Source organism: Bemisia tabaci, chromosome 10 (assembly GCF_918797505.1).
Source record: "Bemisia tabaci chromosome 10, PGI_BMITA_v3".
NCBI lineage: Eukaryota > Metazoa > Arthropoda > Insecta > Hemiptera > Aleyrodidae > Bemisia > Bemisia tabaci.
In genome coordinates this window covers 4153928-4181491 of record NC_092802.1, presented here as the reverse complement: position 1 = coordinate 4181491, position 27564 = coordinate 4153928, and the positions used below count along the sequence as shown (strand labels likewise).

Genomic DNA, 27564 nt, shown 5'->3' with positions numbered 1-27564 from the left:
ACGCAGAGGATCGATAATGGAAATCGTTCAAAAGAGAGATAATATTCTCCGCGCGCAGAAAAATCGATATATCGAAAAAGTGGCGCGCGGAATTATTTTCTGGTGCAGCGCCGGAAAAAACAGTCGGCGAGCAGGAATCGATATATCGAAAATTCTGCGCGCGGAACAGATTTCGGAGCGCCGCGCCGGCGGCGAGCAGGAATCGATATATCGAAAAGTCCGCGCGCGGAACAGATTTGGAGCGCCGCGCCGGAAAAAATAGTTTTGACACAAACGGCGCAAATATATCGAATACCGGCGCGGAATCCGGAAATTCAGAGATTTTCATCGAAAACGGGTTTTTTCTTTCCGCGCGCCGAAAAAAAATTCCGCGCGCCAGAAAAAATTCCGCGCGCGCAAGAAAAGGGTTTTGACACTAACGGCGTTCCATAGTAATCGTGAGTAATGCAAAATCCATGGGTAATTCTCCATTTTTGGCGCAATTTGTGTGAGTAATCGGTGAGTAAAATTTAAAACGATGAGTAATCGGTGAGTGAAAACAATGTCAATGTGAGTAAAATCGGGAAATGGTGAGTAAAAAGTGAGTAGAATTGAGAACGGTGAGTAAAAGTGAGTAAAATCGCGATCAGTGAGAAGCAAGTGAGTAAATTTTAGATTGGTGAGTAGCGTGTGAGTAAAAAATTCGCGAAATGTGAGTCCGAGTATCGGCAGCCCTGGTTGTTTTGATTCTTTTTCAATCGTGTCTCCGTATCTTCGTTCGTAATTTTGGTTTATTTCTACGGTGTTAGTTCGTTTTAGATACTTTGAATCGAGTCTTAGATAAAATCCAAAGGTACAGTGAAGTTCATATACCGTTACTTACAATCAAACTGACTTCATTTGCGTTTGAAATACATTTCCATCCAGCCCATTCAACTGGTCACGGCTGATAGCACGCTGCGCGCAACAGGGTATTTCGTCTATGTAACGCATATCGCTGCTTTTTTTTAACGCCATCATACCTAAAGTTATTACACTTACTCTCATCCAACTTCCACTCCAAGTTCCCAGTAAAGCCAAGATATCAAGACTTCCATTCCTCGTTAGTCAATCGTTCGGAACATCATCGGCCAGTCCAAGGAGCATGTGTTTCAATATCAACTTCAAATTCGTCTGATCACCATATCATTTTGATAAAGAAGGTACGTATTTCACTTCTCGCCCATAAAACCTATTTATCAAGGTCTAATTTATTCGAGGTTCCTCTACCTTATGAGGTTGAATTTTAAAACTTTGGCTGAGTGATACCAACACCAGAAAACACACATTGGTATCCAAGTCATGTAAAGAATTGAACATGACACGATGTATATTAGCCTAGCGATACCACTCCAATGGGAAGACTGAAGAAAAGTGGTGTCAATAGCCTCTGCTTGCAATGCGCCGAGATATAAGATAAGATAATGCCTTCATTTGTGATATCAGGCAGAGCCTATGCAGCGTATGTTAATTCAAGGATCAGTCTCCGATTAGCCCTGTATTAGCATCTCTAAACAGCCTGAGTCGCTCACTCTAATGGCCCAACTGATGAAAGTTGACGTAAATAAGATTTAATTTTTTTACCAGTCTGCAACAAATTAGCTTAAAGAATTTGCGTCGACTGAGAATTACCTTATCGACGGTGAAACTCCCAAACCAGGCATCTCGTTTGCGGTGTCTACAAATCTCCGCTCCTATTCTATTTTACCAAGGGAGATCAAATCAACATCATTCCCTAAAGTTTTTTTAGAATTTGCTGCGCTCAGGGAAAAAACATCACAGAGGTTTCTAAAGATTGACGTCAAGTAACTACTTGAATATAGTATGATAGGAAGTTTACAACGTCGCAAACCGAGATACTTGGTCTGGAGTTTCACTGTCGATATACGGAAGTCAGCTTGGAGATATCTAAAGGTGACTCTATAACAAAACTACGCTGTTCTGAACGGTAATTTCATCATTTTTTTGATGATTATCTTTCCTGCTGACTTAAGTAAGTAAATGGATGAAAACTTGGATCATGTGAATTGTGCATCATGATTGTGTCTATCGTGTGACACTATGTCTGAAAAGCTTTGACTTAATGTTTCATGTGGGAATTTTAGTATGATTGGTTGGATTTAAGTATAAAAGCATGCTCACAGAGCTGAAAAAATTGAGGGAAGTCAACAGATAAGGAGCAGCTTTTTTTTTTTTTTTTTTTTTTATCCTAACATCATGTTACTTATAACATATAACAGTATATAATAGGAAGATAATGTATGCAAGAAAATCAGCAAACTCACTTTATTAATTAATTCAGAGGATCCTGAGAGCTATTCCTCCCAAAGTTTTAGACTGGTTTAGAGCATGCTGTTTTTGTTAGGGGTGATAAGCTTGAAAAGAAGCTTAATGAAAAAAACTGATAGCTTGCGGAAAGAGCTGAAACAACAAGTGATTTATAGGGTTATCACCCAAGTGTATAGTATTTCAGCCTCCTGTGGTGTTGTGGTTGTAGCGCTGGCTCCATGACCAGGAGGTTCTGGGTTTGATTCCCAGCCAGGTGACCCGAGTTTGATGGTCTGAGGCAATGGTCACCTGGAGTAGTTTGTAAAAGGATAGGGGATAAAATGCAAGATTAGCCCTGAAGGCGATTTGAAAATTGTGAAAAAAAAAATTTACAATTTGAAAAAATACAATAGTGCCTTTATGAATCATAATATAAAAGTTTGATCGAAAAAAAAAAAAAAAATATATCAGTGGCTGAATTTCTGACGGAGTCAAAGACTCAGCTGCCAAGATGCAAATCGAGAGACGAAAATGTAAGAATAATAGAGAATAAGGAAAAACTACAGAAAAGAACCATCCAAATATTCTGAAATACTACAAAATGCTTTTTCGGGTTTATGGAAGGGTATTATTTTTACAAATATCTCCATACATTTTATGGAGGTAAATTGGAGTTGAAGAATTATTGAAATAAATACTTTGCCCAATTGCAGCTATTTCTGATAAATATCAGGAATATCGGTCAGTCAGAAAAATCACCACACCAAGAAAAGTAGATGGATGCATAGCAATGTCCTGTTTCTAAAAATGCATCAAGCATGAGCTCAACTTGATGCTTTGAACATATTTTTTTTTTTTTGGGGGGGGGGGGCTGAAAATAAGGATGGGAAATGAATCGTCCACATTTATGAAGATGAGGTGCTTCACTAAAAGATCGGGTTCAATCAGGAAAATTTTAGAAATCGTTTTAACTATGCACTTGTACTACCATGAGGGTCGCAATTTTCTCTTTTAAATCATTACTGTAATTTTTTTTACAGATTGAGTAAATCTTCAACTGATGGTTGGATGCAATGTAACATTTTTTTTATAATGTGTATAAAAACCAGAGAAAATTTCATTAATTTAATATCCAAGTATTTGCCCCATTCTGAAGGTGTGTGCCCGAATGTGTTTTTGCCCGGTGTTTTTTAATCCAACTTCAAACATATCGTTCTTATGATTTAAATTTCTTACAATTCCCTCCAGAAAATATAATGATGCCCCACTCCATCATAGGACTGCGTTGCATTTATGTAAAGACTTATTAAAAGCAGGGAAATCTTTTATCTCCAAACCCTTTCCGATGTTAGGACGTGTACTTTTACGAGTGCCTTTCTTTCGTTTTTGAAATTGCGCGCCACTTCCCAAGAATGCGACTGCAGCGCGTCGACGAGGTTGTCATGAACTACGGAGAGCCCGATTTCACACACACATCCGCACGTTTCGTTGTACGCAGTAGATTTTTCCATGTCTGTGTTTTTTTTGTCGTTCTTTGATCTCACTTTTTCAGTGCAATGAGATTTCTGATAACGAGATTAAAATCGTCGGTGTTAATTATTTAAAGTATTTGTTTTTAATATCTCTTTCATGTGTTTGATACGTGTATCATGACGTAATTTGATCAGCTATACAAATCTTGTGAGTAACCTGAAGCACTCCTCTTGAAAAATTCTTATTTTGATGGCATGACCCATCAACCATTATTGTTGTTTACAGTTTTGGTGATTTAAAATATTTAAATTACCTTCTTAAACTCACATTCACCACTGTTTCACACCTCTCTTTAAGGTTCGGCTACCTTAATCTTATCACTTAACTTGTGGGAGTGTATCTGGGTATCGCCCTCTCTTCACAACTGTCGAATCATTGAAGATGTACGATTGCTTCACTCTGTCCTTTATCTTTGGGTCTCGTCCTGGAAAGTGATCTTTATTGTTTAATTAGATGACGCTCCCAGATGAATGCAAAATTGAGCGCAGATTCCCACTTGTTATCAAATGACTGTTGATTCGGAAATGAGGAGCAATGATAGTAGCGTAGGAGATCTGTCTAGTAGAGTCATTCATGACGACTTCTCTTTTCCTCAGCTAGCTACAAGATGATGGACAATTTTGTATTCCTTTAATGCTTAATTAACCTTGAGTGGCTTAATACTGTTTGTTCTGATCGAAGTCTTCTTCTTTGTTTTGACAACGCGTAATTTACTCCACCGAAGAAATCAACTTTTGAAGCAGATTTTTGATGGGGCATCAAAATTTGGTCATACTGCCAGCAGTATGTTCTTTTGAAGTGAGGTAGCTTGTCTTGCATGAGTGGGAACTAAACTAGCAGTTTCTTAGTTTGTCGTGGGAGGTGTGAACTTGAATTATTGCACTCAATATTAGAGTTACTTTAATTATCCTCTACAGCTCATTTTTTCTCAAATTGTGTAATGTAGACCATAGCTGGCTTTACTGTAGGATTTTTTTCCAAATCACTGGATTTATGTTGAGCTTTTAACAATGAATTTAAAAAGCCCTGCAAATGCATGTCTTCGAAACTGCCGTTCAACAAGTCAAAATTGCTCTTGGTTCAGTATAAGCGATAAAGCTTTATAAATTGGGCTTCCTTATGTGCCAAGTTGGAAGTGGAACAATTGGTTAATCATTAAGAGTTTTGATCAGTCAGTTCATATTATGAGGGGTCGCTATGACATTCTTGTCCTCCTGTTCAATGCACCTCTGAATCTGAACGGCAGGAATTTTCATATCTTAAATTGAATTTAAATTTTCAGCTGAGTTGTCTCGAAAGTTCTGTTCCTTCTTTATTCTTGTCATTATTGCGAGAAGTTTATGTAGGAATTTTGCAGAGGATCTTCCCGGGAGGACAAAATAATAAAAGTTCAAGAAAATTTGTGCAAGAAGATGATCAGTTATCTTTCATAGAACATCCTCAATGCGCAAGTCTTGAAGTCCAGTTTTTTACTTTCATCCTCATATTTGTGATTGATTAACCATGTCCACCAATTATTCCTCGCAAAAGGGTTCACAGGCATTTCCTCAGCTTGTTTTCTTTTGCTAAGATTTTTACCAGCAGTTTGTCGAGTAACTTCTTAAAGTTTTTATTTTTACTCCTCTCCCTTGAGAGATCAATCACAGTCTCCGTTTCCTTTTCATGAAATTAATTAGGTGCTGATAAAATATGAGTAATGACTTTCTTTATCTCCATAGCTGCCAGGACTGCTTTCAGTTAATTTTCATGGTTGAAGGTTGTGTTTGTTTTTCTTGAGAAGGTCTCTTGCCTTTGCATTGCGAAATTATTTTTTTGAAATCAAATTTCATTGACTTTTAAAATGAAATTATTAGGAAGCTAAAACAAATTTGTGGTCCAACTATTGCTCTATCAGCCAACGATTAAAATGATTATTGTCTCTAATTTGGGTTGTTTGATCTAGCGGTCTCTCCGAAAAGCCTCAAAATCTCCACTGCAGTCAGGATCATTGTTCTGTGCAGTTATACTATGTAACATCAGTAAACTCTCCACTATATGTTAATTTTGTGACAAAATGTGTGTAATTTTCTATCAAGTGAACATGAGTGCCTCTGTTGTTTTTTTTCTTTGTATGTGGATTCCTAAATTAGAAACATTTTGTTTCTCCGTGAAATATCTTCATTTATTTCTAATGAACTGACAGTGTATTTTTTTTTTCAATCCAGTGTTTTGGAATGATGATGTTATACTCATTAAAATGTTTCTTTTTCAGATTCTTTGCCTCCTACATGGCGTATTGGAAGGTTAATATCTCTTCGCAGGCAGATACTATCTTGTCTAAGGAGGTAATTCAATTAATCAGTATTCTTCAATAGTCATACTTTTTCTCAGGAAAAATACTTCTCCGAGCAGCACACATACATATTACAGGGAAATAAAACATCAATTTGAAGAAAGCCTTGTTTTATAAAGCTTCGAAAGGATATGTTTCAGCATTTTGAAAAATTCTGGGCACAATTATAAGTAGACATCAGTGCCTCTGTCATATTTTTCTTTTTATGTGGATTCCTCAAATAGAAAGGCCTTGTTTCTTCATGTAATATTGTCATCTACTGCCATTGAAGTGCGAAATTTACATAATATCCACATTTTTGCAGAGCAAGGAGTAAATTTTGCTTTTTTTAATAAAATATGTGGTCCTCATTTGGAAAGGTCTTTCTTTTTCTTGCTAGAGTTGTAACTGAAGTATTTTCATCTAGTTCTGAGTTGTGTTTCTTTTTTTTGTCTTCAGAATTTGACGCTTGCAGAGGTGTTAGATATCGAAAATGTTATCCAGGATGCAAAAAACGGCAACAAAAAGTTGTTGGATTTGTAAGTATTTTATCTTCATAACTGCATTTTCACATTTACATCCCCACAGTTTTTTTTTTAAATGTTAGTCCTATGGACTCGATGTCCGTAGGGCTTTTTTTTTATCCATGGAAAGCATTGAATACGATGGATCAGGCTCTTCTTGTTTTGAAAATGGTTCAACTGAGGTTAGGAATCGCATGTAACTGCTCTCGACTCACCTTGTGAGAAGTGTCCTAGTGTTGGAACGCTAGGAACGGGCTGGACTACGCCAGTGGATCGAGATAAAAAAGTGAGGCGTCTCATTACTTTCCATTTTGATCCTCTGCAGTGCGGATGAAAAACAGCCCTTTTTTATTGATCAAGTCAATAACCCCTTCAAACCATGAAGCAAATGCTTTAAATTGAGGCACTGGATGCGAAAAGAGTACTTCTCGATTACAGTGTTTCAGAATCTCTGTCGTGAATTAATCCCTTGGAGAAGAATTCAATGGGTGATTTTTCCAGAATTCTCTCCATAGAAAATAGTAAAATCATAAGGAATATTCTGTAAATTTTTTAGTGAAATAGATGCATTCACTTTCCTTGCAATGAATGAAATATTAGATGAGACTCTGCAACCGAGAAGTGCCCTTTTCGCATCCAGTGTCTCAATTAGATGTTGAGTCTATAACTTGAAGTTAACCGTAAGCTTTGCCTTATGTACATTGATAAGGGAAAAACCAAAAAAATTGGTCTGAGCTCTGAAAGTAACAGGATGGTAGACTAATGGGGTCCACACTACTTCGAAAGGAAATCGAAGCCATAAAATGGAAAAAATTAGCATTATTCACCAAAATGAACTTGAATGAGTTTCAGTGCAAGACTCAGGGGGACACAGTGTTCAGCTGGAGCAGATGCATCATAATACTAACCTGGGATCTTGCTGAGAGATATGTAGTAGTTAGGGTTTTTTGACCGCATAGCGAATCACACTTGGTCAGTGAGCTCATCTTTTACTGTAATCACAATTTTTTGTTTTGATTTCTCTGCTGAATAGTGTGGATCCAGCATTATTCTTCCATCCTGTTGTACATCAATATTTATGAGTAATAGGCCTGCTGCAAACTATAGAGCTGCTACTAGAGCAAAAATAGGAGTTGTTTCTTATAGGTAATGTCTCAAAAATTACGCATCGGCAAAGTCTGAAATGCACTGATAACTTCACAATCTCTGTAAGAAATTTGCGTTTTTTTTAGCTTCCCGCTTCAAAAACGATACGATGGCACAGGTGGTAACTCGAGGTTAGAGGAGTCATTCCATCCAACCCCTGCTCACAAAAACACTACGCAATATTCAAAATAAGCGACGCCAATCCGTCAAAACACATGTGACGGGACGATGATTCTAACCTCCTGATAACAATCGTTTGTTTACAAATTGTAAACAATTGTCAAGTTTACATTCACATTTTTCTCGTGTTGTTAGATTTCCGCTTTGATTAACCTTGTGCTCTCCCCAACTTGCGTGCGAAAGCGTTGGCCATGTTTAGCAAGGATTGAATGGAACGACTCCTCTAAGGAAATCTTCACCAGTATCCTTTTTGAAGCGGAAATCTTAAAAAACGCAATTTTCTTACGTAGACAGTGAAGTTGGGAGCACATTTCAGAGTTTGCCGATGCGCTCATCATGATTTCTGAGACATTATCTTGAAGAAACAACTCTTATTTTTGCTCTAGCCAAAGTTTGCAACAGGCTCATAGTCAAAAGAAATCATACTGTGGTGTTTTAACTCATATTTTGTTTACTGATAATCCCCTCACTTTTAACGCCTTATGGGATGGTGAGATGAATATCTCTGGACCCTATGGTTGGAGTGCCGAAAGCTCCATTTTTAGGATGACATGAATGTGAATATTGAAGTAAGTACCCCAGGTGTTCATTTGACGTAACATTTCAGGAGGTACAAAAATATCTTAAAAATCAGGAAAGGCTATCTTGAAGAGAGGATATTTTTTTCTCTCTCCTTTGGTTGCAACACACATTGAACCCTGAACAGATATTGATGAAAACAAATTTTCAGTTTTAGAACGTTCTATGTAAGTTCCAAAGCAAATTGAATGGAAAATGTACATTCAGGATCACAAAAGTTTGCAGCGCTTTCTTTTCGTTATATCGACAAATTTCACCGGAATGAGGCTAACTGCATTTCATTTCGCCCAATTTTCTCTCATGTTTTATTTTTTAACAGAAAACTAAACCACCTAATGCCTTGAAAATGTTCGTGAATTATCTCCAGATCATGGAGAATATATTTACAAAATTTCAAGTCTCAGTAATGCTTGATTTTCTGTTTAAGAATCAAAACATTAGAAGAAATTGGCCAACATCTGATGTAGTTTCGCTGATTTTATTTACTTATTGTTTTATTTATTTAAAAATTCACAGGCAAGCCCATTCACAAAAGTTTACAAGAAAAAGTAACAAGATGATTAGGGGAAGGGTTGCCACAGTCAGGGAATTTCAGGAGTGTTAGGGAATTTTATAAAGTTAGGGAAAATTACAAAAATGTCAGGCAAAAATTGTCTAGTCACCTTTTTTTTTCTCCAAAATGGGTCTGACGTTTCAAACAACAAATGGACGGCGTTAAACAGAACGGAACCAAGCCACATCAGCTATTGCCAATTTTAATTGAACAAATTAATTTTTTACATGAAAATAGTTGGGCAGATTTCCGTTCAAATTTCAGTGAATTTTCTTCGTAGTACGGTGCAAATTCCTTATTTTCAAAGTAATTCGCACAAACGTTCTCTTGTAAAAAATTGACTTGCCCAGTTAAATTTAGCAATAGCTGATGTGGCTTGGTTCCTTTCCGTTAAACGTGGTCCAAACAGTGTCTAAAAACTGTTGCAAATCATGTACTTTTTAGCATCTGCCTTATTCTCGATTGTCAGGGAATTTTACAAAAATGTGACCTAGAAGTCAAGTCAGGGAAATGTCAGGGAATTTAATTTTCCAAATTCTATGGTAACCCTGTAGGGGACATAAAATGGATTTTGATTATATCTGCCTGTTTGATTTGTAAGTCTTGAGTAGTTCTGCTCCTGTAACTGACTCGTTCTGTATTACTTTTCACAGTTTATACCAGCCGATCATCCTAGAGGAACTCATAGATTTAATCACAACTGAGCCCAGCGATGAATTGCCAGATAATGAGAAGTACCGGCATCCATTCATTGCATGCGAACTCCTTACCACAGACGCCATCGTCATCAGCCGTCACATAGCAGAGAATGAACATCTGCTCGACAATCTCCTGGCGTTTGTCGACCAGAAACCGCCCCTCAACCCCCTCCTTGCGTCTTTCTTCAGCCGCACCATCGTTTCATTTTTCACACGTTCTGTCCATCAGGTAGAGCCCCTCTTTTTTGTTTTTGAGTAAGATTCCTCAGAGTTGTATAATAATATAATGCAGAGTTGTATAAAATGTAGGATAATTCTGAATCGCAGGTCGTACAAGGAAAGGAATGGGTAATTAGGGAAGCGTTTTCCCTTTTCCCTCCTTAATTTCTGGGAGCTCAATAATGCAAAAAACTATTACAAGAGTAATCATCCCTTGCAATTTTGTAAAGAACCTCCATGATTTATTGCTTTTCAGTTATTTTAAGGTTCTCCCAAAAAGTCAGTTCAATCTTTTTCCCCCCTTGCCAATACTTTTGTAAGCCTATTGAAATTTAATAAAGCCTTAAAACCAATTCCAATGTAAAATGAACCTCAATTAATCGGTTTAATGTCTCCTGTTATAAGTTCCAAACATTGATCGCTGAAAATGATCGATTTATAATTGCCAGCGTTCATCACATTCTTTTATCTATAAAGTTTCCAAAACTCTTTCATCATTCAGCATCATGAATCTCACAATGTAAGAGGAACATTAAAGCTTACTTTGAAAGTAAATCATTAGTTTTAAACTTGGAGGAACTAACAAATCTCAATGCATTATGATGTTGCAGGACTATTATATGTACCAGTATGTTTGTCTCCGAGTTCTGGAATGCATGAAAGGAAAGGAGGGCTTTGTGAAACAACTGGTCGCGCACATTGGAACATCAGCTATTATGGAACTCATCTTGAAGATGGTGAAAGAAGCTGATAATTCCGATATGCAGCTTAGTATCTCCTCTGTAAGTCGCAGTTAATCTCATTTTTTTTTTCGGTCAATTATTGCATTTTTATACCAACATAGCAAGGCGGATAAAGAATGGTGGTCGCATTTTGTACCCTCTGGACGTCACACGGTATCAGGTACATCGGGTACATGGGCCGGCCGAGGCCGGGGGAGCCGGCTCAACCTCGAATTGCATGGCAAAAACCGTACCCTCCTGACGTCACAGTGCTTCAAGATGGCAGCCAAAATCGAAATACGACCACCATTCTTTATCCGCCTTGCCAACATAGGGTGTCACAAAAGTTCAGCAATGGGTGAACAGTAGCAGATATCAAAATGCGGCTTATGTAGAGATAGCGCCCTAGCAAATACCGATAACACAAGACCAATCAGAACTCATGAGCAGGGTGTCTACAAATCCAGAATTTCCAGAAAGTCCAGAAATAGTACTTACTTGTAAGGGCAGTCCGGAAGTACTGGAAAGTGCAGAAATACTGCAAGAAGGTCCGGAATTTTTTTTTCATTTTTTTTGTCATTTTTGTCGCAATTTGAGCGAAAAATTCAAAATTTTGAAATTTTTCAAATTTCTTCAAATAGAGGTACTAAAGAAGTACTAAATTTTTCTTTTGAGAAAGTACTGAATTTCTTATCAATGTACCGAAAAAGTACTGTAAAAGTAGTCAAACTGACCCCTCAAGGAATTCTAGCATATTTTTCCTGTAAAAAAAAAGATAAAAAAGAAGAAGATTTAAATGGTTATTTAAAATCAGCTTTATAATATATCTTATTGAGATTAGTAACAATGACTCCTCTTCAACGGACGACTGGACACCAGGTTCTTTTTCGAAGTATCTACTTCCGCACAGCACCGCAATCGTTCTTCCCATTTCTGCAAAACTTGTTCATTTCAATATGTATCTTCTTTCCTAAGGATGTTGAAAAAAGATGAACGGGTCTTTTAATTTCATTGATGCAGATGAGCCTCTTGCCTCTTACGCCCGTTTTCAATATAGGGAGCAACCAAAAGTTGCAGAATGTTAGGTCAGGGATGTGGAGAGGCGCCAAAAACTGGCAATCCCACGTTAATCCATGAACTCTTTTGTGCATTGGGCCATGGGGGGTTGTCTTGTCACATCTCGGCCCAAACAGCTTCTGATGACGTTGAGACCTTTTCACTTAGTTTACTTATAGGTCTCAATTGTGCAATAAAAGTTAAATAAAAATGATAATAACTAATAATAGAAGTAAAATGGATCCATCACCTTGTATTTTCTCTGTTTCAGTGGCTGTATAGTGAAGGTCTCATTACGCAATTAATAGAAACACTTCATCCTGATCAGGACCCAGTATGTCAGTACAACGCTGCACAACTACTTTGTGATATGATACATGACTTCATTGTCGATGTTAACAAGCCCAATGTGATTGTCGATATTTTGGAATCGTAAGTAAACAATCGATCAGCTTAAGTTCATATTTCAAATAGTAACAATTTGAAAATCGATTTCTATGCTAAGCACTATCATTTAATGATTTCACTGAAGTCTGGATTATTTGAAGTGATTCTAACTAGAGGAATTGTAGTTTAATGAATACTGTGAATAATTTGAAATCTGAAGTCTCTGCTTAAGAGCTCATCCGAAAAGATGTTACCTCTCATAGAAGACATTTAAACAATGAAAATGTGTAAAAATTGCGAGCAACAGACCCATTTTCAGTTTGAATTCATTTTAAGGTGATTCCTCCCAGGAAGTAAACAAACATCGATATATCGAACGAATTTTGCTAAATTACGAGCTTTGCTTTTCTTTCTTCGAAAAAACAGAGAAGTAACAGTGTAGAAGCATACTTTAGCAGTCTATTGGCGAAAAATCTCTTCCAAAACCCGTGAATTAAAGCCAAATGAGACTAAACGGAAAATATTGCATTCGATTAGTATTGGTCGAATGCGATATTTTGCATTCAGTCTCATTTGGCTTTAATTTACGGTTTTCGGAAGAGGTTTTTTGCCAATAGACTGCTGAAGTATGCTTCTACACTGTTACTTCTCTGGTTTTTCAAAGAAAGAAAAGCAAAGCTCGTAATTTAGCAAAATTTGTTCGATATATTGATGTTTGTTAACTTCATGGGAGGAATCACCTTAAGGTCATGTTTTTTTGTCTCCGACAGCTCCATCACAGCCAACACATGTTCAAGATGTTGAGCTGATGGCCGTGCCTCTTGGGAAAATAAAAAATAAACCAATGAAAGGGCCAAGTTTCCATCTGATGTTTAGTATTCATTTATCCAGTAACTTATACAAGTAAACAGTAATCATTGTTATAGTACAAGTCTAGAGTTTACAACTATTAGTACACCTGATAGTTAGAGTGCCTTAAAAAAACTTCTGTATTAAGCCATGACTTTCTTTCTTTTTCAGAACCAATGCTGTGAAACTACTTTTAGAAATAGTTCTAAGCCATGAACTCAAAGAAACTAGTATTGTTGCTGGAATTAGTGTTCTTCTCATGCTCTTACCTTCCATGTAAGTCGCTCTCCTTATTTATGTTTACATTATGCTACACTTACATGTTTACATTTTTAACACTTTTCCTGTTGCAAGGTTGATGGCAGTTTCATGCTGGTTCCTCTAGCCATGCTAAGAATTTCGGCCATAAGACTCAAGTGTTTTACAGATGTTAGGCGAGGACTTCTAATCATGGGCCCATTTCAGATAATCGGAAACATTTGCGTAATGGGTGCATCAATGCTCCAGGAAATTTTTTATTGTGAAGTTTTGAATTTCAATGTATTTTGTTAATTTTAATGCCGAGTTTGTGAATCCTCTGAAGAGTCACCTTTAATTCATGCATCTTTTGCAAAAAGTTTAACTTATTACGCCTATTTTGTTGTCGCCTACTTTCCTACCATGTGTTACTCTCTGTGAAAAAATGGACACAGGGTGCTTGGCACATTTACTGCTCCTGCAAAATTGTTCCTATCAAGCTGCAAAATTAAGCTAAAAATGGCGGAATTCGAACGCTCTAAAACATGGTTTCTGTCAATCTTTGCGTCACCAGTGCCTCCCATTGATTGTGTACTTAAGTAGTATCTTACATTAAGCTCTTAAGAAGGCCCTTTGACTCTACCAAACAGCATTTCTAAGAAAATGCCCTATCTAAAACTTGAGAGATTGCGACCATTTTACCCTAGTGAAGACAATAAAAACAGTCATTATGTGTTAATGTTCATTAGCTTTTAAAAGGAAACAAATAAACTTGGTTAGTCCTGATGCAATTTACAATAGAATTTCGTATAACTGGGCAGATTACTAAACCCTAGCCACAGATAAACAGGGCCTGCATTATTTAAGTTATATCATTAATTCTTAAATTAAACCTTTCTTGCTTGTTTGTAGGTCAAGTTTAACAAACTCTGACACAATGGACTACAAAGTATCAGACTCGGATCCGTTATCTGTGATGAAATATGGTGATGATGCGAGCGAAAAAGCCGTGGAAACCCAAGAACAGAATAAGGAAAACGAAAATGGGAACGGCTCAGATGCCTCTCAGCCCTGGTACCAGATAGAATCAATAGTTATGCGTGAGATCATCCCATATTTAGGAACTCTGCACAGGTTGCTCCAAGAACCGCTTTCGGTAAGTTAAAAAATTGAGGTCTACTTTAGAATTGAAAGAACTGGAAATCTTGCTAACCCTGTTTTCTCTTTTTCAATCCTGTTGCATGAACAGGAGAGCTAATAAGAAATATTTACAAATTTCTCATCATTTGTCTCAGCTTGATTAAATATATCCTCTTAAATTTACGTTGTTGGTCTTTGTTTGAAAAATCAAAGTATCATAAAAAATTTCAAAACGCTGCAATGGAGGTGCGCAAATTTGGGCCCGGAGTAAAAATTAGAAAATATGATGATTCATAACAGTGAAACAAAAATGACCATGAGCCTCAGACAAAATGAAAGAATGCACCAAAGTACATCTCTCATTATTTAAAACCGGTCCTCTCTCAAATCAAGAACTAGTTTTTAAAAAATTCTATGAAGTACCCTTCACTGATATTGAAATAATTTGCTTACTTTAATGTCAGATTAAAATGTCTGTCTTCAAAGCTTGATAGAGCAAAATATTGTGGATTCCCATATCTACACCTTTTCAAGTAATTAAAAACATTCTGTAGGGAAAAATATACATTCTCAATAGTAAGCTTGTTTCTTGTCTAATTTTACTGTGTGCGATTTGTGTTCTAGAAACCAGGCTTCGTCTCGAAGACTCTGAACAGCCCTCCTTTAGGGAACACAAGACTTAGAATTACTAGCTTATTAGCAACGTTAATTGTTTTAAATCATCAGGAATTTATCAATGAATTAATAGCACACAACATTTTCCAAACGCTTTTGGTAAGTCTGCATCCAATAAAATTTTTGCACCATTTTGTTTTTAACTGATTTCGACTCAACTTTGGTGAGGCTCTTTTCAAGGAGTGTTTTTCCAAAAGTATCTTTTCTAGATAAGTAAGGAATGTTGTGTCCGATTCCTCTTTTGTGAATAAGATACTTGAAGCAGAATAAAAAGTCGAGGAATTCATACTTTGAAGTGGCATTTCAACTGAACTAAAGGCTACTGGGGATATTCTAATAACTTAGTAATATTCCGTAGTTTTAAGAATTTTGAGCTATTTCATTTTTTTTTTTTTTGGAGAGGTAAATGTAGCATTTATCAAATATATACAAAGTGAAGTAAAGCGAACAGCAGCCTTACTTGAAGTATTGGAAGGTCCAAATTTCACACGATTTATCTATTTGTAGAAAATATTAGTGGATCATTTCTTATTCTCACTAAAATTCCTTAAATCAAGATTTTAATCACTGGAAAACATTTTTTTCCCTGTATAATCTAGGGATTTTTTGGTACTCACTCCACAATGTGTGAAATTAAAACCGTCGGCCAATCACAGAAAATGTTATTCTTCATCTCCTTCTCCCATTTCTACTTATTAATCTACGAATTTAATTTCGCAGGTTTAGTTCTTTCATCGTTAAAGCAGAATTTTTGTCGTGCATAGAGTTGACTGCCAGCGAAATCAATAAACTGAACTCTTTTCTTGCATCAAACCTTATTTCTTTGTAAACTGTAAACATTCTTTACTTCAAACTGGGAAAAAACAAAACAAAGCAAGTGTTATTAGTTATGAAAGTTTAAAATTTACACCGATGCACAACCAATACGCTGTCATAAAAATCCACTGCTAATTTTGTGCTTTATTTTCTGCTTCTCTAGGATTTAACCGTAAACATTCCTTACTTCAAACTGGAAAAAAAACAAAACAAAGCAAGTGTTATTAGTTATGAAAGTTTAAAATTTACACAGATGTACAACCAATACACTGTCATAAAAATCCACCGCTAATTTTGTGCTTTATTTTTCTGCCTATCTAGGATTTATTCTGTAGTTATCCTTGGAACAATTTTTATCATACTCAGTTTGAGAATTGTCTCATGTATGCTTTAAAACCGGTGAACTCAAGGAAAAGTGAAGACAATTCACTCATTAAATACGTAAGTCTATTTTTATCTACTTCTTGAAGTGTCAATTTTTTTTTCCGTCTTTTTTTTTTGTGACTCTCTAACTATCAAATTATCAATATCATGATTGTCTAGTACAGATAGTGGATCTGTTATACAAAATAAATATAGATAAACGATTAGACTATAGATAAGATTTCACGAAAATGGAGCCTACTGCCCAACCTTCAGAAGACACTGAGTCTGGCGCTAAATAGTTCTGTGGTTTTAATTTTTTATCCAGATGGAGTCGAAGATTCTTAATCCAGACAGTCTCGCTGTAAGCTATAAATATAGGGGATTTTCAGTAAAAACTGTCTAATACTTAAAAAGAAATGGTATGAAAAAAACTTTCATCGGTTGTTTTTTTAGAAAATTTGGGCACCCGTGTGTCTATCATCATTGACAAATTTTGACAATTTTGTCGGAAAATATCAGGAATTTCGATGTCATTGGGATTATATCAGGAAGTTCTCAGTGCGTCGAGCATTTCTCAACTTCCCTCACTCAAAAATGTTTGTCCCTTTTTTATTTTTCTTTTAAATTTACTATTACTAATGTTCAATTTTGTATTTGTTACAGCTTTTCATCGACTGTGAAGTTATACAATTTGTTTTAAAATTATGGGATAATAATAAAGCTAGCATGTCGTAAGTTTCTTTTATCTATCATCCTTCCGTTTTGCTTTTATTCAGTTCTTATTGCTCGGTCATTATTTAAAAAATAAATTTTTGGTTTTACTTATGATTTTGCTTCTATTTCTTTTTTGCTGCGCTCTTAAAGAGAGGAAGAAAATAAAGACAGATGGAAATTTTTAGAGATTTCATCTGCAAAGTGAATGTTTGGTTTTATTCAGCAGCAAGGCAAGAAATTATATATAAGTTGAATGAACACAATTAACACAAAAAAAATCAACTCAATAGAAAATTAGCATGATGAAATTTTATTTTTTCATCTGTAAGTGTATGATGAACCGAGTATATAGTATTAATTTATTTATAATGTAGGGAATCGGAGAAAAATAGCAGATCTAATAGTGAAAATATTTACTGCCTTGTGTTGTTGTTGGGTGGCATTTCCTTTTTAAATACATTTTCCTTTGCAAATTACTAAATACTGTCATAATACCCTCAATAAATGATTATTCAAAAACCAAGGACATTTTTGGGGTCAGTTCATTTTTTATTTAGTTTCTATATATGAATGAAATCTATCAAATTTCAGACCTTGGTATACCAAATAATTGCCCAATCTCCCGATTAAATCCATCGATATTTATTTTAATGGTATCAAGTTCTCTTCTTAAATTGTATTTTACTGTCTTATTAGTGTACAAATAATAATATGGGACATAATGGTGGACTGTTTCTGGGAATCGGGCGTATTTGCCTCATTTTTAAAAGTCAAATTTCACAACAAAATGCCCCATTTGCCGGACGTTTACGGATGATGAGCATTAAAAAGATGTGACTTTATGTCTGAAGATTGTCTCAATTTTCTTGTGATTTGCAGAAAATTGCAAGATCAGGCATTTTTTCACCCTGTTGCTCTAGGAAAACCATTAGGTACTTTATTTTATTGACTTTTGCTACAATCCTTAAATGTTTCTGTTGCAGGAGTGAAAATGGTAGAAGACAAGGGTACATGGGACATTTAATTGAAATAGCGACTGTGATAAACTCTACTTTAAAAGAGAACCCATTCTTAGAATCTTTGCTCAATGAAATCGACCCCGATTTACTTATCCAATGGAATCACCTCGTCCAAGACGAGTTGAATCCTACCCTAGAACTTCAAAAACAGTGCCTGGTAAGTGAGGAAACTTTGTTTACTTCTTTTTGTTTAATTATAGATTGTGAATGAACTTTTTAGTTTTTACACTGAAGGATCATGCTCCTTTAATTGTTCTGAGAACAGGAAGAGTCAAACGAACAACTTGGAATAAAAAGTGCAAACAGTCTACAGTTAACTGTATAACTCATTGCCTTAAAATTATTTTTTGTCTCCTGCGTCTAGATCACTAACTTCTGATGTACATTAACTTCAGTAATTGCGAAAGGAATTAAAAGGAAATAAAGAAATAAATAATAGTACGCAAGTATGACAGTTCGAAACTTGTGCTCACAAAACCTTATATGTAATGGCGAAAAATATTGAATTCCATTTCTGTACACTTCAACAATTCAGAATGGTTTTAGAGAGAAGTAGTTCTAATTTTTGATCTATGTTTATATATTTTTGTAAAAAGGTATTAATGTTGTTTAGAGACACCAAGATGTTCTGCGCTTTTACTCTTACAGATTTTAGCCTTGTTTTTATGATTTTTTTTCTCTTTTTTTTCTTTCTTTCTTAATACAGTTCTCTTCCTTTCTACCTCATCTCTCTCCTTTTACTTGATGAATCTTTCAATCTTATGAGTTCCACTACAGAGAGAGTACTGCACTGTAAATCATTTTGCAGCAGGCCAATTCGTCCGCCTTACTACTTATTGTTATCTTTACGTGCTATTTATTTTTGCTGTATCTTTTCTATTAAGTTTTCTTAGAATATTAAAAGTCTAATGTGATCCTTCTCAATCTCTTTCCAGAGTGGTGTACACCCTCGCGATGCCCAACCTGATGAGGAGGTAACTACGTCAGTTTCCGGAAAGGTAATTATTACTTGTTGGAACTGTTTTCTTCCTTAGATTCTTTATGTTACCTCCTGCCAGTCACGGAGATCTTTATTAGTAAAAATTCCTACTTTTCAGGGACCCCTAGATGAAAACCACACATGATTTTTTGACACTGAAAACGTACAAAATTATCAATCTCTTTTTGCGAACAATATCGTCGTTTATTCCATGCCATGCCTCTAAACATCCAAAAGTTATTTTTCTCCATAAATGCATGAACTTTAGAAGAAAGACTCTTGTCTTCCATTGGATCATTCTTTCAAAAACTATGCATAATTCTAAGTGTTATTGACCAAACCAGAGTATGTTTTTAAACCCTTTTCGCTATCTTCAAGTTGATCATGTTGTTTTGAAAACTAAATTTCTCATTTAATTCCTGTCAAAAAAATTTTTGTGCTCATGCTAAGAACCGTTGATATTGCCTGCTTCACTATGAAAACGAATTTAAATTAAGGAGTTGTATTTTTGTGAGCTATGCAAATTTTTTTTTTTTTTAGAGAGAGAGATTCATGCATAACTGCTAAATTAAGCTCTTGGCTCTGTTACATATTTTATCATTGTTTTTTCATTTTATATATCTTTATCATTGCATTATGTAATTATTACTCATTTTTCTTTTTGCAGAAATTTTCAGGTTTCCGAACTGAGTCATATTGGGAGAGTAATGTCAATTTAGAAGACAATTTGAACAACGATACCGATGAAGGAATGTTCGAGTGAGTATCTTTCCTATTTTAAAGTTTTCTATTTTTGTTTGCTTTTCTGGAGGTAGAATTTGCGTCAGATAAGTTCAAACACTTTTAGAGGGCAGTAGAAGATAATTTCTCTTCAGGTTAACATTGAAAGTAAAAACAAGAATAAAGATGGTGAATCTTCTTTCACACTTTAAAAGTGCGTAAACTTATTTAGTGTGGACTCAGGTAAAAGAAAGCTAAATTTCAAGCTTTATCAAATTCAAGAAAAGACTATCCTTGAAAGGGTTTGCTATATCCTTTGAAACATTCTTGGCACGATTGCTCTTTCACTCAAACGTACCTACCTTTTTTTTCCTGTGACCGTGTTTTGATGGTGTTCGATTTTGTTACCCCAGGGAGATGTGTGCACAAAAGTTAGATACAAGTTGGAACGATGATGTGATATCTTACGATGATAATGATGATGATGGGGAAGCGGATGCAGACAACAGCGATGATGAAGACATGGAGGAAGGCGGTGTCGAAGAAAACTTCGGCCTCAGCGGGGACAAAAAGCGTAAGAGGAAGGAGAAAGACAAAAAAGGCTACCTCAGTTTTCAGGAGGACAAAGGGTGAGTCTCATCTCGTAAATTTTAATGTCACCCTCATAATTGAATTCAAATCTTTTGCTGACAAGCTATTTATCCTTGCTTTAACTGCAAATTACACGACCAAAAAACATCTTATGAAAGTATCAACTGAATCTCGTTAAGCAGAAAGGAACCAAGGCACATCAGCTATTGCTACATGTAATTGGGTAATTTAATTTTTCACATGAAAACGGTCGTGCGGATTTTTGTGCTAATTTCAGTGGATTTTCTGCATAGTATGAGGCTAATTCCTTAAAATTTTCCAAAGGAATCCGCACAAATTCTCTCTTGTAAAAAATTCAATTGCCCTTTTAAATTTGGCAATAGCTGATGTGGCTTGGTTCCTAGTCCAATCGGTGCTGAAAAAAATCAGTGCGTGGTTGTTTTCGCCCTCCAACAGGCATGGTGTAATTGCTAAAATTATAAATGTGTTTTTGAAGTCAGTAAATTCATTATTTACCGTTGCTCAATGGCAGCAAGGTAATCTGAATTTCTTGATAAATTCAACAATTTTTATTTCAGAATTTTAGTTCCAATCTCTACTCACCAATATCTTGAGTGCGTAGAAGGTTTCCAATTAAATAGTTTTTGCCTTTTTATTATTTATCTCCTCGGGTTACTCTATAATCGATGATCTTTGAAATACATCATTTACACGAAGCATAGGGCTCTTCTGCCTTGAAAAAAATCAGTTGAGTAGATAACAGTTGTTAACAAATTGTTTACAAACTGTGAATATGTCGGAGCAGCTTTATTGATGTACCTTTTAATTTCTTTGCAGGTCTGAGTCAAAGATCTTTGTCAACCAGAATGCACCCTTCCTAGGAGGTAAGATATTCTTTCATTTTTTGGGAGTGCCAGCAACTGTAGAGCTCCAGAAACTTGCTAGCATGTCAGGGTGTCTACAAGTCCGGAAATAGTACTGATTTCTTCAGGGCGGTCTGGAAGCACTGAAAAAGTGTGGAAATTCTGCAAAAAGTTCGGAATTTTTTTCATTTTTTTCGCAACTTGAGCAAAATTCAAATTTTTGAAATTTTTCGAATTTCATCAATTGGAGGTACTAAATAAGTACTGAATTTTTCTGTTGAGGAGGCACTGAATTTCTTGGGAATGTACTAAAAAGTACTGTAAAAGTACTGATTTTTGGCCAGCCTGTTTTAATAGACACCCTGCATATTATTTGATTAACTTAAAACTTTTTTGAAAATCAATTATGTAGCACTTGTTTACTTATTGTTCACTACGCACTATTGCCATTTCAAGCGGGCAGGCTGCCCATCTTCAGGTGACCGCATTGGTATGGAAAGGTTCAAAAATCCGGCGTGATAGCTGCACCGGTGCAGTTATTATTGCGGCTCTCGTCCTCTCGATCAGCTAATTTCTTATCAGATGTTTTCACTACATTCTTCTTGTATGAACTGAGTAAGATTGGCGGTGTTGTCAATGTCGTCACATAGCTCTCTAAGTGAGTGTTAAGGAGCTCTTTATTTTTATGACGGTCTATTTCTAAAACTGTCTATTTTAAAAAAAAAATGTGCAATATGCAAGAACATAGTGACCCTGCATTTTCTTGCGTTTTAGTCTTGTGTTATTTGCAATAGGATTTGTTTTCTTCTGGTGTGTTAGTGTCTGTTTCAATCACTGGAAACAAAAGTGTAAATGTATCATGTATCATATTTAACCAACAATTCAATTCCTATATTCTCCACTGATTGCTTTGATAATTCTTGTCCACTTAAAATAATGTTTGAGATTGTTGTTGTAGAGCTCATCAAAAAATTGACTATATTTAAATGACGGTTGCATTAGCATTTCTTATGTGAACCATAACTTATTTCATGGAACTTCTGTATTTTTGTGATACCTGTTTTATAATTTATTTCTCTCGTATTTTCCAGGTACAGATACAGAAAAAATGAACTTTGATCTCTCGTTTGTATCAGCGTATCCGTGGAAGCAGGATTTCGATGATAATGCAAACAGTGGTTGGGCAGATTTTGAATCTAACTTCGGGTCGCCAGGTGCAGACGGCAATACCAACACAGAAACTATGAATGGTATGCATTGATTGGCACTAGTTTCAATGGTTTGGACAGAAATATTTCTAAAATAACCAATCATTAGCATGATGAAGCACAAGAATAGAAAAGATTTGTGTATTTAAAGAAAACTTAGACTCTCCATAGAATCAAGTCTAGAATGGAAGATTTTCTTTATTCCTAATATTGATCTAAATCTGCATTGATACATTTTTTCTGTGATTCTTGGCACTCAACAAGGTTATGACAGGGCTGCTACGGTCAGGGAATTCAGGGAAAACCTGGAAAAGTCAGGGGGAAAAAAGTGCTTCGGAAAACCTGGGAACGTCAGGGAATTTGACCAAAAACAGCTAAAAGTCAGGGAAAAATTGACAATTTTCAAGAGTTGCTTAAAATCTTTCTTTTTTCAGTTTTGAACGCAATATAAATTGCGATAAAGTGGCATATCTCGCAATGCATTCAAGAGTTAAATTATGCAGCTGTTTTTGTGTGTATTTTTGAAATTTCAACTACAACCGATGACTAACCACTAACCGTTTAATTTTCTTCTTTAAAGTAATTCGAGTGTCTAGGATTATTGCAAAAGCAAAGCATCAAAGTTCTTGAAAAAATAAACCATTTGAAGCTCACTGTAAAAATGGGTGTTTGAAAAATCCTGGGAAGGGGGAATAAATAGAGAAACGAACACCAGGGAAGACCCTTTTTTTTTAGAGTGTTTTTTCAAAAGAACAATCGTTCAAAAGTTTTCATTTCTAAAACAATTATTGGGTTGCTCAAGAAAGTCAAAAGCATCAAAATTAAAAGAAAAAGTTAACAACCCTTTTTGTATTTCCAAATGTTCTACAATTAATTTCTGACTCCTTAGCTTAAGCGCGTTTCAAATGAGACGCTATATTAGTGCGATGGTAGCTAGCAAGGTGTAAATTTGGCTGTGCGATCATGGCGCGCGTTCTCAAAGGTCAGGGAATTTCTCCATTTTTCGTCAGGGAAAACCTGGAAAAGTCAGGGAAAATCATTTCCAAATTTTTGTGGCAACCCTATTATGAATTTTTGGATCCAGGAGATAAATAGAAAAGTTGGTTCCTTTCCTCAAGAATAAAAAATTGAACTTAAGCATCAAAGACTACAAGACACTAAGATCTACCTGTTAATTTGAAAATTTACAATTAAGGCAGCCTTTTTTTGTTTTTTTTCTTTGCTTAAGGCTCCTGCTGTAGGACTCTTTTAATATAAAGTAGTTCCTTTTCGCTTTTCTGAGTTTGTGCCAGCTTTGTCCCCCATTACTTAACAATAAATTTATTTCTTCTTTCCTTGTGTTTTCAGGACCAAAAAATGATCCTTTCGCTGTGAGTCAAACGCTTTCAAACCTCAGCTCTGAGCAGCCGGACAGTTTTTTCAACGATAATGATTTTGGAAACTTCGAGAGCGCCACGTTTGATATGGATAAAGATCCCTTCTCCTTCTCTGTTAAAGTTAGCGAGAAAAAAACATTCAATACCTCATCTACTCCAGACCGACCATTCGGAATGTTCAGTAAAACATCTGAAGTGTCCGAGTCGGATGTAGACAAGATTTTCGACTTCATGACGTCAGCTCGCAGCTCGGTCCCTGACGATCCATCAGAATGTTCCAGTGTCTACCCCTTTAAAGAGCCTAAATCTACAGCTGACAAGGTCAATGATCCATCGGAGGATGAAGCATTTCAAGCATCAGAATCCAATATGAAACAAATTTTGGATTCGTCAGGTATTGATCTAGATCAAAATGAAAATACTCCGGGACTCGAAGCGGAATCTGCAGAAACTTCTGAGTCCAATTTAGACAAAACTGTAGACACCTCAAAAGACAAAGACCAAAATTTGATCATGTCAAGTTCAAAAAACGCAGGTGAAGATAGTGCAACAGTGGAAACAGTTTCATCTGAGAATCCAGAAGCAACTAGGTCTGATGTTGAAGACGTTCCCAAAACACCTGAGGCGGACAAAACTTCTGAATTGCCAAATTCATTTCTAGGCAAAGCTCTGAAAACGCCAGAGCTCATGATGAAAAAGTTTTTCGGAACTCCCGAGTGCCTGACTCACAAATTTTTCCGAACGCCTGAGCCTTCAAACAAAGCTCCCGGCACACTGGATGCATCCGAAGTCCCGGTATCAAGTGTAGAAACTCCAGAATCTAGTCCAGATAAAAAATGCGAATCCTCCGATTCCAACTGCGGCGAAGCATCCAAGTCCTCTGAGTCGCACTCTAGGTTTTTGGAAGCGCTAGATGCTATGCGCACCTTGAGGCTTTCGATGGGCAGTGATGTAGTTACGTCCAATGCAGAGTCTGATCTCAACGCAACGTCCAGGGCAGAAGTTGCCGAGAGAAATCTTGTGATAAATGAAGGGGGAGAAGGTGGCTGCGTTGATAGGTTAGCTGACGCTGAGGAACACCCCGACCCAAAAGCTGTGGCCTTTAAACCTGTTAGTGAACAAAATTTAGGAATTGTAGGGAATGAAAAGTCAGTGATAATGAATAGGTAAGTTCTTTATTTTCTATTTTGTTGAGACTTCTATTATTTCAGTATCGACTTTACTGTCAAGAAATATTAACGACATTTAAGGGCTTTGGAAGACAAGGTGCAGAAGTGCAGCTTTTTACAGTTTCAAGAAATAGTTATTTAAAGTTTCAAAATCACTTATAGCCTTATGGCGGAAAGAAAGTTTAAACTCTCCTCTTGATTCTTTAAAATTGGATTTAAGCGGGATTTTTGCATAGAAGCTATTTTAAAACCTGTTTCAGTTGAAATCATTAAAATCTCAATTTTTTTAAAATGCGCCTCATCCTCCAAGCCCTTCATCTTACCCTTTCTTACAGCCTCTTGGTTTGGTAAACGTTAGCAAGAGGATGGTTGAAGTACAAGTTGGCGCACAGAGAGTTTTTAAGTTACGCCAGTAGTGGAAGTCCAATAGGAAGAAAAAAAGTTGAGTTTGCATGATTGTTATGTATCAATGGTGCAAAACCATGCATTTATGTTTATAATTTTAGAGACTTCCTTTCATACTTTACTTTTTAATTGGAGAACTCCTCATCGCCAATTCTTTAAACCTTGATGATTTTGCTACTCAGTGCGAAGCATATTCTGTAAAAACTCCAAGGAATCAAGTTGATTTGTTCTCCTTTAAGAAAATAAGACAGAAGTGGAGAACCACCGCAGACAAGATATGTTGTCAGGGAGTTTCAATGTCGATTTATGCATTTCTTTTTGTATTACTGTCAGATGATTTCAGATATTAACATGAGTGCAAACAAAGAATAATTTCGACTCTCATGCTAACTAGAATTTAAAGTTTTAATCAATCTTTTGTTGCCTGCCTAAAAATGGGTACAATTTGGATTTAAACTATTCATCCCTCAACACTCAGAACATAAGTTTGAACTGTAGATACTGCGATTTTTTCAAAAATCTTATTAAAAGAAAAGATTATCTAGAAAATATTTCTCTTCAATCATTTCTGCAAAACTTGGAAGAGATGAAGGCTACAACATTACTTTTTGCAGGCAATAATAAAATTCAAAATTTAATGTACCCTAGGTAGTAAACTTAAAAAAAATTGTTGAAGGAACAGGCTTTTTGCGAAGCCCTACTTTGTATTCTCAGGATACAGACGACTGGAGTAGCTGATATTTTTTACAAATGCATCTGGTCCGTTATTGTCAAGTGTTTCTGAAAAGCTTGTATGATATTTCGGACAAAGCTGCACCCAATATTTTATTTCTGTTTTTATAAATGAAGATGTGTTCACTCCGTTAAGTTCTCCTTTCTTACTTGTCCCACAGTGACTTTATCATTGTTCATATTTGTTCATTTTTCCTTACAGTGAAGTTAATCCTGAATGCAATCTGGATCCAGGAGACAAAGTACCTCTCGCAACTGAAGAAATGGCCTCATCGCCAAAGCCTGTTTGATACTTTTTGTAAGCTTTTATACAGCTCATCGATTCATAGTTGCCTTGCCGGAACTATAGCTTCCTTTGTAACGGTCACTCGTAAGTGCTGTGTTGTAAAAACAATATTCTTAGTTTTATCCTTTTAATTTTTTATTGTTTCCGTTTCGAAACCTCCTTCTTTTCTACTGTCGCAGTCTCTGCGTTGAAGTGCCCAACGTTTGTTCCATTTTTTACTGTTCTCGATCACTTTTCTCAATTCCAAAACTTTGTTTATTATTGACTTGTTGTGTTCTCTTGCTGGTTCTCTCGACCCAGCAACCAAAGATTACGCCAAGCAGAAGTGCAGGTTTCAAGTTAAGGAACACTGAGAGAAGATAGAAGTGCAATCAAGGATTGCAGAAGGAATAGTAAAGTTCACCTAAACTGTACAAGTGAATCAAAAACTACACCTTTGTTTGCAAAAATTATCGTTTGTTCGGAGAGTTAGAGGTGGAGTTTTTGATCAGAGCCTTTGTTTCTCTAGCTCCATGTGCGGGTAGAGAATTTATTTTTATTTTTCTTAGTTTTCTGTTGCATTTGTTACTATTATTATTTTTTTACATGAGCCAAGGGAGAGTTTAGGGTTTTTTACATTTGTTATTCTTTCATAAGGAGCAAAGAATATCAACTCCAAAGTGAAGTAAGAATAATGTTATCCGAACCATCAGGTACCTAGATCTTTGGTTCAATCGATTAAAATCATCGTAGATTTGATTGGCAAGTACAGATTACTCCTTTTGATATTATTTTATAAAGATAGATTTTCCAGATCAAAAGCTGTACTGTTTTTCATTTAAATTGAGAGAATTTTGATGAAATCGAATGTCTAACCCTGTAACTCCGCATCGAATGAAGTTGAAGAGAAACAGTTCTGTTTTAATCCCGCTTTTGAAATTTGAAATTAATTTTAGGATCTTGCAATTCTGATTGGTTTTTATTATGTTTTTTCCCCTTGAAATATTGGGTTTTTTGTTTTTTTTAAAATGAATCATGAGTGAAGAATAGTGTTTCATCATTGGGAGGAAAGCCTGGCAGTAGTTTTTATAGTTTGATAAGCTAAGAAGCTGAAAAATGTGCATCCATTGTCAAAAGATGTTGGCGGTGAAAATCTCAGAATTTTTTCTCGTTGCGTGGTTCTTGATTGATAACCCACTCGAAGATTTTTTCCAACAAAAATGTACAATTCCTTATTACATGCTTA

General features: G+C 35.9%; 1 protein-coding gene across 2 annotated transcripts; it reads left to right on the top strand.

Moving 5' to 3' along the window:
- Nucleotides 1-488: 488 nt before the first annotated feature.
- fmt (phosphatase 6 regulatory subunit 1-like protein fmt) lies at nucleotides 489-27564 on the top strand. 2 transcript variants are annotated; one of them, XM_019058393.2, is made up of 19 exons: nucleotides 489-1181; nucleotides 6071-6143; nucleotides 6590-6669; nucleotides 9766-10039; nucleotides 10641-10811; nucleotides 12079-12239; nucleotides 13215-13319; nucleotides 14193-14436; nucleotides 15045-15194; nucleotides 16233-16352; nucleotides 16941-17008; nucleotides 17975-18167; nucleotides 18946-19008; nucleotides 19657-19748; nucleotides 20123-20338; nucleotides 21138-21184; nucleotides 22255-22413; nucleotides 23719-24913; nucleotides 26256-27564. In XM_019058393.2, the coding sequence occupies exons 2-19, from the start codon at nucleotides 6087-6089 to the stop codon at nucleotides 26341-26343; spliced, it is 3483 nt and encodes a 1160-aa protein (XP_018913938.2). In that variant the 5' UTR covers nucleotides 489-1181; nucleotides 6071-6086; the 3' UTR covers nucleotides 26344-27564. The 2 variants fall into 2 exon arrangements, with proteins under 2 accessions (XP_018913938.2, XP_018913939.2); XM_019058394.2 differs by lacking the exon at nucleotides 489-1181 and adding an exon at nucleotides 3767-3966.

Bases quoted from the DNA above. Each gene is read 5' to 3' on its own strand.
- fmt (XM_019058393.2), top strand. From the start codon at position 6,087: ATGGCGTATTGGAAGGTTAATATCTCTTCGCAGGCAGATACTATCTTG. The intron at 13,320-14,192 runs GTAAGTCGCTCT...GCTTGTTTGTAG, and splicing joins CTCATGCTCTTACCTTCCAT to GTCAAGTTTAACAAACTCTG. The intron at 15,195-16,232 runs GTAAGTCTGCAT...CTGCCTATCTAG, and splicing joins ACATTTTCCAAACGCTTTTG to GATTTATTCTGTAGTTATCC.